We start from the raw sequence: 12,134 nt of genomic DNA on the forward strand, positions 1-12,134 counted from the left end.
AGCCTGTCATCCTGCCAAGTTACAGATTTGGGCTATGGAGGAAGTCAAGATGAATCAGATTCCAGTCTCCATATAACTATTGCTAAGTATGACAGACTTGTCAGTTCTCTTGGCAGGAAGTTAAACTTGTCCGTGGTCATTCCTGTAAAGCTCTCAAGAAGCTGAATATGAAAATCAGTCCAGACTGCAGTTTACTTAATTATAATGCTCGTCTTTCCAAGCACAATGAACCGCTGTCCATCAGATGTCAACATCCTTCCAATTATACCCATAATACCCTCTTTTGGGCCTATTTCCTGTTGTCGATTCCGATCATGCTCTCAAAACATTACAGTCCAGACTATAAAAATCCTGAGATTGAATAAATTCAGACGTGCTTGGTGTGCATGCCCAGTTTGTGCTCTGTTCTGTCGTCTGTCTCAGTCATGATGGTGGACGGAGAAAGCTTCCAATTTTCTCTCCAAATAAACCTGTGTGCTTTGTGATGGAACAATGAAGACAGCCAATACAACCCTGTGTGAGAATGGCCATGTTGGGGCGAGACCTGGACTGAAAGGATCTCTTTGTTGCTCCTTCCCACCATCCTCCCTGCTGATCCCCCTGTCACCACATCTGCGTGGCACATTTTGTTTAAGAGTGAATGATCCTGTCAATAAAGAAGGACTCTGAAGTCTGGATACTTTTTAGTTTTTAGCTCAACCTGTGCTCCAACATCGTGCCTTCCCCTTTTTTGTTTTCATTCTGTGCATCCTTTGCTCTCTCTCTCTCTCTCTCCTGCACCCACCCCAGCCTTGCCTTGCTTCCTTCATCCGAAAGCGACAGAGGAAAAGCCTTGTTTCCTGCCTCTTCTCATCTCCTCTGCCAGGGAGCAATCTCTCACATGAGTGACTCCTCCAGTGTGGACACGGTACAAGTTGCCATATGGGAGATTTAATTAGTATACGCCTCGAGCACAATCAGCTCCCTCCCAAAACCAGTCAAGAACACGAGAACTACTGCTTCCCTTTAATGCTAGTCTTAATTAGCAAGATTGCAGCTCACTATTAAGGACCTTTGCTTTCTATTTTGGTTCAACCTACGCAAAAGCTAGTAAAGAGTGAAAAAAAAAAACTGGAGACAATCCTCCCAAAGTGTTTGGTCTCTTAGGAAATGATATGATTGCTGCTTGACTGCCTGGTTGGCTGGTTTCTATCTTTAGAGCAAATGTGTGATTACAAGTGTCAAGTCTTTCATTACAGGCCAGTGACTTACTGTAAGTAATACATGTACTAGGCTGATGATAGGTGTGACTGTACAGAGTATGCAACAGTTTCCTATAAAGGGTTAGTTCACCCAAACTCAATCAACGATCAACTCAACCAACCAGAACAACTGACTCATAACTCAGCTTATTGGATGCCTAATGAAAAAACTTATGATAAATATGCCTAGTCATAGGCCTACATTTATTCTAAGCTTACCTTATGCACCGTCTGAAGAACAACTGTCATGTGAGAATGACTCTGATGAGTGCATATCATCATCTTCTAAATTAGATGTGTCAGGACATAGTTTTCAAGTTACAGTCCAGATTATCAATAGAACTGGATATTTTGTTCATTTAACGAACACTGGTATATTAAACAAAGAAACGCAATGAAACAAACTAGCCAAACACAGACCTGTTGAAAGACACTATTTCAACAGGTCTGGCCACACACGCTGCTGATGCTCCATGTTTTTTTTCGGTAAGATTTGTGACCAATGAGACAACAGTTTGCTTTCGCATGGCATTAGTTTGCAACTTTGGACTGCAAAAGCAAACAAGCTACATGTGTGAAAATGCCCTTAATTAACAATTTTGTAGATGCTTTTTCAAATTTGTTCTGGTAACCCTAACCCTGGTTTTGAAGTGGCAGGTGAGAAGTTGCTTAGAGGTTAGAACAACAATCGTAACCTTCATTAATACTTAGATTTTCAGAATCATTGTACATGCAATCTTAAACTCAACACTTGTTTTCTTTGTAACACCCTTCATCCATGTGGCAAGCTATCAATTTTCAGACATGAGGCACCGAAATGCAAGACAGACACATCAGCAGGAGCCTGCCAGCATGAAGGAGGCTACAGGAGAAGTGTTTTATTTGGCAGTTCGGGGGATACATATCTCCTCTCCTTTATCCCATTCTTTTCAAGACACTATTGGCATACAGAGACGAGGCAGACAGTCAGACCAAGACAGGTTAAGTCTGTCAGACGCTGGGTGATAGACAGAGAAATAGGGAAGAGAGAATAAAGGAAACTGTTTGCAGATTCGCTTCCTCTCTCTTCACCATTCTTTTTTTTTTTTCCTAAGTCAGAATTCTGATTGGCAAGCACACACACACACAAAACTGCACACACAGCCAAAGCTCAACTTGACATGAGCCTATTATGGTGAAGTGTGTGTGTAGACGCTGTAACGATAAAGCAGTTATTTTGGCTGATGTCTTACAGCTGAATGCTCAGGTGCATTAGCTTCCACTACAGAGGATCCATACAGTTAGCTTTAAGTGTCACAAGACAGTGGAAAAAAAAACATCCCTTGTCATATAGTGGAAAGTTTTGTGGTACCTAAGGGACAGTGAAACAACTGTGACACATTTATGTCTACAACCATGAAAGCCAATTTTCTGTGAAGTATGTGAGCGTGCTGTACATGTGACTTGCTCTTGCTCTAAGGCTTGAGTGCTCATGCAAAGTGATGTGATGTACTTTTGTGTGTACCAAACCAACTGTATCTGTTTCCTCAAAGTGGTGAGCACGTGCATACACATTTTAAAATAATCAGTAAAGGGAACTTGGCTTTCCACTTCCAGGCCATATTTGTTTACATATGAGATGGTTCACGATTGCCAAAACCTTGTCTTGTTGATAGTTAGACTGATAGCTAGATAGATAGACTGTGTCAGGATGTTCAAACTCTCTACGCCTTTATGTCTATAGATGTTAACGCTTCATCCCCCACTGCCTTGTCAACAAAGAAGCACATGAAATGCATATGTTTTACAATTTCTTTTTTTCTTTTTTTCTCCTCAGGCATTCTTGCACAGAATCAGACAAACTACAGGTGACCAACAGTGTCTCTCACCCGAACATGTCAAGGTATGACTGACTTTTGAGTTCTTCTAGCTGCCAAAAGTCCACAGGTCAAGATATCAAGATAAAATAATTGATTTTCTAAACTGAGATGCTCAGATAAAATATTTATTCTCAGTTTTTGCCTTCCTTCCCCACATCTTTATCCATTTGTTGGTCACTTCCTCCCCCTTTTCCTTCTCTTCCTTTCACCCATCCCTCTTTATCTCTTCCTTCCTCTGTGTCCCCTCCCTTTACATCATCCCTCTGTTTATAGATTCTGTTTTCCAATATTGAGGACATCCTGGAGTTGCACAAAGAGGTGTTGTCTGCCGTGGAGGCCAGTCTGCAGCCTGAACCCCATCCTCAGCATGCACTGGGACACGTGTTCCTCCAGTTTGTAAGTGCATGACACGCACAGAAACACCACGTACGGGAGCACATGCATGAATTCCTCCTCCACGCAAAAAACACAAACTCTTTTCATGGGCTACCCGTAACCACAGATGCAGGGAAAGCGTGCAAAGCCTACTGTGAAAATACCCCTTAATTCTCTCTTTCTCACATGCACACCCCTCCCATCTGCTGGACTGCCCCCCAGCACCCTCCCCCTACCCCTCACACACACACACTCCCACAAACTACCTCCACCCCTCTGCCTTTCCTCCTTTTCCAAACAGGCCTGCATCCTGTCAGGCAAAAGAGTCTCTCTTCTCCCTCCATCTCTCTTCTTCAGTCTGTGCAAGTCGCCGTCTCTGCCATCTCTTTGGCGCTCCATCCTCCCATCCAAAGATTCCTCTCCACACCCCACCCCCTCCGCTCCCCTCTGTTTGAACTCGTTTGGCCCCAGGGAACAAACAAAGAAGGGTCTGTGTCCGGGGAGGAAGAGATGGCGTGTCACTCTGCGAGGGGACAATGCTTCTGCTGGTAGCACTCAATCTCAAACCCTTTCTCTCTCTTTCTCTGTTTGTATCTCTTTGATAAACTATCTTTCAATTTACTTTCACTAAGGCACAAAACACCTCAGCTAGGTATTCTACCATCGGTTTGCTCTAACAGCTTATGGGACAGTGTTGCAGGAGGACACCATAAGCAGATTTGAGTTTCAGTTTCTTAGAGGCAGAAAAATCTCATTGTCAGAGAAGCAATAACCCCACAAGTCTGTGCTCCTCGCTTTCTTCACCTGGCTTCAATCTAATATTTGGGGCAGAAATCTGTCGATCTTTGGCCCTACCGAGATTTAACTCAACCGCTAACATAATTTCAACCTCTAGAGCAGATTTTGCCTTTGAGAAATGTTTATATAGGTGTATGCCACTCTTTGAACTACACCAAACCTCTGCAGTGACATGACACAATAAATAATAATCTGTCCACCACTAGTTTGTTGCACGAATGACCTTTAATCACACCTATGGAAAGCTGTTGAATCAGTTCATCAAAACGTACCTTCACACATATGCGAGGCGTTATGGTCATTCAGTCTGTCGGGCAAAGTGTCAGGGCGGAGAATTGATTAAAGGAGGTCAACACGATTTTTTTCCATTGCTCTGCGGTCAGGCTGGGAGATATAGAGGTCAGACTGGATGGGTAATAAGGAGGCTGCAGGTACTTGGATTTCTAAGTGAACTGATGCATTTAAAAGGGAGAGTCTAGGCTCTATTATTTCAGTTTACCTCAAGTCTGACTCAGTCTCATGACAGGAAGGAAACCTTTGTGACTCAAGCTTGTATTGGATTTCAATTTCAGGTATGATGATGACTCATAATAATAAAAAAACAAAACTCAATAAATGTCTCTGTAGCAATTATATAATAAATTGAAGCAATATTTCAGCACTGTTCGATTGATTTGACTATGATGTCATGTAAAAAAATAGAAATAAAAACAGCAGATACATGTAAATTTGTAAATACTATAATATAATGAATGTTTGCATATGTTTTAGATTGTAGTTGCATCGATCACACATACATCATCCTGCTGCCGTAAATACTCACCAATGCACCAAATGTGTATTAATCCACAGCTGATAATTGTTCCAAATGAATGCACTATTTACTCCTTTGAGTAATGTTTACTCAAAACAACAGTAACCAGCTGTTATAGAAAACTACTGAGTGGTTTTTTAGAAGGAGTTTCAGTAGGAATGAATGTGTGGTATCAGCAGAGAAGGCAAATCAGAAAGTATTGAGAGACGGATGAACACATTGTTGATTTTGGTCTTTGTTGACAAAAAGAAAAATATAGAATAATGCTAGCCTTATCCTTTAAACAATTTTATTTTCTGTCAATCAAATCATCTTTTCAGCACTAATATGCTTAATTACGTATATACATTATATAAATGCAGACACTTTTTTTTTACTTTCTTGTGTTTATTTACGGTTGTGTTTTCTTTCCATCGTTCTGTGTGATAATGTGCGCCACTGTGTTTGTGCTTCTTTCTGTTGAGGTATTGCGCTTCCCACACACACACACCACCTTTGTTGCTACATATCCATTACACTTCCCTTTCCAGCGTATGACCTTTGTCTCCTTCAACACTGACACCTCTCAGCCAATTGGTTGGCCCTGTCTGGCGCCCTCCAGCCATAGCCCTTGACCTCGACCAGAGGTCAACACCATGACTGGGATTTGATTAACCTCCTGCATTGTTCTTTAAGACTGTCTGCCACTCACAGTTAGGGGAGAAAAATGGGAAGATTCATTGCTATTCAAAGTCAGATGTTGCCAAGATGGCTTAGGAGGCTGTGAATGTAAAATGTCACCAGTCTTTGATTTTAAATTTGAAAAAAAACAAGTCTTCTTAAGCAGGGCTGCATCTTCTAAAATGTTTTTCAGTGTGTAGATGTCACAACATTGTTTCTTCAGCAGTAATAATGAATATAGAACATTTTGCAGCTTTAACCAACATTTATTTGGGGCAAAAGTTCAGAAAGTGCACAATCTGTAAGATTATTCAAACTCTGCAAAGGTGAAAAAGTAATCACATGTTAGAGGGGAAATCAGAGACGTCAATGTTTGCTCTATTTCTGGGAGTGTATATGAGTAGTGTGCAAGAGGCAACAGTCATGTCATTATGCACTTTCTGAACTACACCCATTCTGCTTTGACTCGATTCCTCGATGTGTGATACTACCCTCTCATCTAGCCTCCGGAATAACATTCCAATGACGAAGAATTCAAATAAAGGCTTATGTTTATCAAAGCGACAACCAGAGTCTTTGAGCTATTCTGGGTACAAGTGATGTCTTTCAGAGTAGTCCTGATGAATGAAATTGACTGTGGAAATTAAAGGTTCACATTTTGACCCTGGTAACACATTCAAGCTAATTTAAGTGTCCTTGAATTGACTGTGTAGTTGTTGTCACCTGAGGAAAGGAAAGACCTCAGAGTGGGCTTTGATTGTACATAGCTGCAAAGAGGCATGCTGTTTTTGTGCACAGAAGGGTTCAATTGCAGATGGTGATTGAGAGATGAAATGGTTATTTCAGGTTCAGCTGCTGCAGTTGCCAACATATCCAGGAGCATGTAAGCGTAAATGGATACACAGCGGCTACATTTACATGTCCCTAAACACTCCCGTAATAGTCAGCCTGCTGAAGTATTCTGTCTGTGAGTTGGTCCATACTCTTTTTACAATAGCCTGAAACAGTTTAGTTCAGAGTATCCCAAATAACTTGTTAAGGTTTCTTGTACCTGAACTGTCTGGCATACTGATGCATGGAAACATGTCATCCTGTTTCCTGCACAGTCTGAGCATGTTCACTATAGCAAGCTGTCTTTACTGGCTAAATGATTGGGGAGAACATATAGGCAGAAGACATTGAGTAAGTGAAGTTGCTTATTCTGTTCAGAATACGACTTAAATGGACTGTGCTGGTGTTTTGCCATGTTTTAATTACTTTATAAAGCATATTAAATATGTTTTCAAATCATGTTTCCTACAAAACAGCATTGTGAGAAGCTTTTAAAATTCACATATACACATTACACGGTTTGCACCCATGCACTTATTTGATATTTGTTCAGTCAACACAGTTTGATGTTGCATTGTGCTGTGGGCTACCACTTTTATTGTCACGCTACTCTCTCGTTTGGGGACTTGGTTACTGCTGTACTAACAGAGTGGTCTTGTTGTGATGAATGAGGAAGCCTGTGTTTTATGACAAAATACCACTGTGAGTGGTAAAGTCCCCTTACTTTGTAAATACTACCTTTCGAAAGAAATAGACAAGAGTGGCACAATGGCAGTCTGTAAAATAGGAATAATGAATCATGTTGAATATACATGATTTTGACACCAGCACAGTCATTTATCCATATTCTGAGCAAGGATTCAGAATCTGTTGTCATTATCAGACCATACAAAATACAAATAATTAAACATTAAATGTACTTGTACATATGAGCAAATTGGCTGAAGTGGTACATGTACATTCTGCACTTATTTCCTCTAGCTGTGCAGTGTCTTAACTCAGTTAGACAATATGTGGGGTTTCACGCCATATGCTGGCCCAGCTGTTGCTCCCAGTAGTCATTTTAGACTGGAATCCCCTGCCAAACGTGGCTTTGGGTGTGTTAGTATTCCTCCCTGCCTGTGTGGTAAAAGCTGCCCACCGTTTACACTGTACTGCTCATTTGTGTTACACATCTACAAAGATTTTCAGCTTCTTCTGGTTAAGAGAACGGGATGGAGCGGAGACTTGGGATTCTATAAAAAGAGCTGTTAGCTTTGTTTGGCCTCTTCTGTCACAACTTTTGGGTTACCATGTAAAACAAGACACATGAACAGATGCAGTCATGAGTTATGTTTGTATGTGTGTGTGAGGGAGGGGGGGGGGGGGTGTAAAACCACAACTCTTCTGCACATCCGTCCCTATGCAGGATGCTGGCTTGGTTACCATTCGTATTTGTAAAGGTGTTGCTGTAAATGATCAAAAAATGGAAACTTATTCAAAGATGCTTCCTTTGAAACATTTGCTTTAAATGCAAAGCCTTCAGGCAGTTAAGGTGTTCACGCACCTGCAGTTTGGATTTCACTTACTAGGTTGTTTCAGATGACAGTTTCGGTTTTTAGACCTCAAGCTCACGTCCCACTGTGCACATGGTTTCACATCCCAATTACTGAAGCATAGTTAAGAACACACAATAGGCTTAAATAAGCTACAGGGTGTATATTCAACTGCAGCTGTGATACTGTGTATACATTGTTGTCTACAGTATGCTGCATGAATAATGTATTTCAAGCTATATTCACAGGCCCAGGTGTTGTATTACGTATTGTTAAGAAAAATAAATGGCAGCTCCACAAAAGCTGCTGTATTACTGGTTTAGCTGTTTTGTCTTGTGCAAAATGTGATGCTATCACCTAGGAGAAAGGGGAAGCATTGTAGGGCATGCTTTTTTTTTTCTCGACTATGATGTAGAATACTCTGAAAAAGAGAAGTGTGACGAATGGTGTCAATGAATACTAGTACATAACGACAAGGGTTAAATTGTTATGTGCGGGGGCTCTGTGGTTACATGGTTGCACGTGTGTGCACATAGACTACAAAATCTGATTGATATGATCTGACAAACTGTGAATAAAATATTGTAAGGTGAGACAACACTGTGCTCTGAACACTAAAACGCTAATCACAGTCATTATTTTTGTTGTTATATCACCGTTTTTATTTTGAATACAAAATCTAATTTCTAACATGTAACTGTTAGCTAGCCTAAACTGAAACTTGGCTGTGTTGCGTTCAGAGAAAATAGACAGTAATCATACCTGGCAGCTTATGAACTGAACACAGCAGGCAGGTCTGTGTTTTATTTCTGTCCCTCTTTGTAAAACTGAACATTTATTAACAGATATTCTCAGTAAATGGGACAGTCTGCTGCATATGAACTGAGCCATGTTTAGCTGTTTTTTCTCAGCTCACTAGCTTAATATTGTCCAAATGATGCATGTTTATTTTGTTGTTTTATTTTGTATGTAAATGTGTAAATATATGTGTGTATTTAAATATATATTTAGTAGTACTGTAGTAGTAGTTGTTGTAGCAGCACTAGCAGCATTTGCTATGCCATGCTACCATGAGATTGAGAGTGTAAGTGCATTTACACTCCCAATCTCATGGTAGCATGGCATAGCAAATACTGCCGTTGCTCCTGCTACTACTACTAAGAATAAGCAACAACAGCAGTGCAGTTATCCACAACTTTACTTGCTACAGCTGAATCCCATTAGACTGCAATAACTGGACCCCTGTCTCCATTTTCTGCTCTGCACTGTCAATCTTCCTCCTGTCTGTCATCTCAGTGGATTCTTCAAGGCTGCCAACAAGCCAATAAAATATAGTATCAAGTCCCTGGTCTGCAGTCCTGACCTGTGTTTTTCTTCTGTTTTGCAGAGGGAGAGTTTCTCAGTATATGGGGAGTACTGCAGTAACCACGAGAAGGCTTTGAGACTTCTCATGGAGCTAAACAAGATCCCCGACATCAGGACCTTCCTACTGGTAAGACACCACAGCTCCTCTGCAATGCTCATCTTCCCTTTTCTTAGCACTGCTTCTCCTCTCCTCAAGTCATCGAATCCGTCTTTCTTCTGCATTTATATGAGGTTCCTTTCTCTTCCCACTTTGACTTCTCTCCTCTCAATTATGTAAATAAAAATGTCCATGTTTTCATTATTTCATATCACATGTATCATTTCCTCTAGTTGTGGTTGGACTAGTGTTTGTCCACATACCCTTTGACCTTATTTTCTTCCCAGCTGCTGTACTGCTGTCTTCCTTTGCCCTACATTTCTTTCCTCCTGTGAGCCTCCTCTCGCTTATTTCTTCTTCTGTCAACTATCCATGCCATCACCTTCCTCCTCTTTTCCTTCCATCATGTCACCTCCATTTCCAAGTTAACACTTGACTAAAAGGCCAGAAACCATAACAAGGTCAGAGGGTCCTTCCTGCCTGGACAGGATGCAACCTCTATCAAGGTCACTTTTGTGTCGCTCTTGTTATGTTTCCGCTGCCAGCTGTTTCCGTGTTTTGACACCCAAACCTCTGGGCTCTGGACAATGAACTTACAATGGCAACAGGGCCTGTGACTGGGGGCTTAACCAATGAAATCATCTGCAGGATCTGTGCCAGCCAGCTGTGGAGTGTTGGCACCCTTTTTTTGGGATTGGCCGAGAGATCTGAAGCCTGGCGTTTTTTTTTGCTGCCTGATAGTTTGCCTCCATGGCATTATTCTGATCCGCAGGACTGGAAACAGTGGGATCTGAGTGTAGCTGTGTGCTTTGGCTTTTCGCTGCTCCTGGCCTGGCCATGCAATGGTTAATTGGTTAAATCTTCTGTGACATTGATGCTTCCAAAATAAGATCACCATACAACATCTGGTTATGTATCAAAGCAGTTTTCACACTTGCTCAGAATAACCTCAGTTATTGGATGAGCTTTTGTGTTTTGAATAGCAACCATCAAAATGGAAACCTAATTGATTCACTTAAAAATTTCACTTGATCAAGAAAATCTGTGATTCTCCTTCAAATAGCAGAGGACACAGAATGAAACAAAATCTTTTAATTATATAAAGCGATGACCATTGTGAATCAATGTCATAGTTTAATTCCAGTGGAATTTCACAATTCCCATGCTAATTGAATCACACAATGATGGGAACTTCTGAAATCATACGTAGAAATGAAGTGTTAATTTCTTCGGAAGAGAGAAGTGAAGAGAAAGAGAAAAGGAGGTCAGAATGAATAACAGAGAACTCTGGCTTCAGGCCAGCAGATTACAAATGAGCAGAAGATGAGAAAGAAAAGAAGTCAGGAAACGTTTAGATAGAAATAAGGTTGTGAGCGAGAAACAGAGAGAGATGTGAGATTAATACATCAGGAATCTGTGGAATCCCAAAGTTCTGCAGTCATGATCAGCTGCATTTTTTGCTTCTCATTTTTCCATCAAAAACTGCTGCACAACCCCCACCTTCCTCTCCTGCTCTGTGTAGAGTTGAAAGGAATTGCCATATGATTATAATGCTCTAAACTGATCTCCTGCCTTCTTTCCCACTGGAGACCACTCAAGTGGTTTATCTGCATGGCTGCTTTTGATCTTTCATCCCATCCCATGAGCTCATAGCCTACTGACAGGCTGCGTTCCTACAAAATACAAGGCGTAAAGAAACCATGACTGTAACTGTAACCCCCCACTTCTGAAGAAAACCCCTCTTTTTAACTGGTTCTGGAGGGCACTTTATTAAAGCCCAAATCGTCTAGGGAATGAGGAGACATTTAAGAGGTTTCACAGTAATCCTTTTGTCAAAAAGCATGGATATTTTGAGGGTTTTCCAGTGACACAGTCGATGAAATATAGCCTTTTTTGTTTTAGTCTCTTGGCTGTTGCTTTCCTGTGAGAGAATCAGAAAGAGAATGATTTTATGGTGAAGAGAAATGCTACAATCACACACATGCAGTCATATAAATTAAAATACTAAAATAAAAAACATGACACATGAGAAAAAACATTATGGTACATGTGAAAATTCATCTGTATCGACCTAAATGTTAGTGTGGCTGAACCAGACCTGAAAGTGCTATTTGCCAGTAATGAAGAATAGAAGAAATAGACTTGCACAGATAAAACTGAAGAGACAGGATGTGGTCTTTTACAGCAACTACAGCTGTTGTGGTTCAGATTCACCTAAACTGAGGTTGTGAGCAAGGTCACAAAAGTCAAGTTACAATTTAATTAAATGAACAGATAAATGAATAAACTATAAAATGAATGTAATTTAAAATTGCTTAAAATAAAATTAGAAACAGACCAACAAATAAATAATAATGCATTTCTGAAACAAAAGGCAATTCATGATGCTATATTGATGTGACTATTTAAGAGTAAATACACAAATGCCAGCAAAAAACTTACCCTTTGTACATTTTAATGGAGACATGCCTCAGTCTGCATAAAAATATAATAACTTGTTTATAAAAGTGGGAGACATATGGAAAATATATCAAACCTAAGGCTTTGCTCCCAGAAGAA

General features: G+C 40.5%; 1 protein-coding gene across 2 annotated transcripts in view; it reads left to right on the forward strand.

Annotated features, from left to right (window-relative positions):
• The window catches only part of prex1 (phosphatidylinositol-3,4,5-trisphosphate-dependent Rac exchange factor 1), an 81,305-nt gene that overhangs the window by 16,069 nt on the left and 53,102 nt on the right, over positions 1-12,134 (forward strand). For both annotated transcript variants that reach the window (XM_044351158.1, XM_044351157.1), the window contains exons 2-4: positions 3,058-3,123; positions 3,374-3,496; positions 9,501-9,605. In XM_044351158.1, the coding sequence (XP_044207093.1) occupies positions 3,058-3,123; positions 3,374-3,496; positions 9,501-9,605 (294 nt within the window). The remainder of the gene's footprint in view (positions 1-3,057; positions 3,124-3,373; positions 3,497-9,500; positions 9,606-12,134) is intronic.

This window comes from Thunnus albacares, chromosome 5 (genome assembly GCF_914725855.1).
Source record: "Thunnus albacares chromosome 5, fThuAlb1.1, whole genome shotgun sequence".
Classification (NCBI taxonomy): Eukaryota; Metazoa; Chordata; class Actinopteri; order Scombriformes; family Scombridae; genus Thunnus; species Thunnus albacares.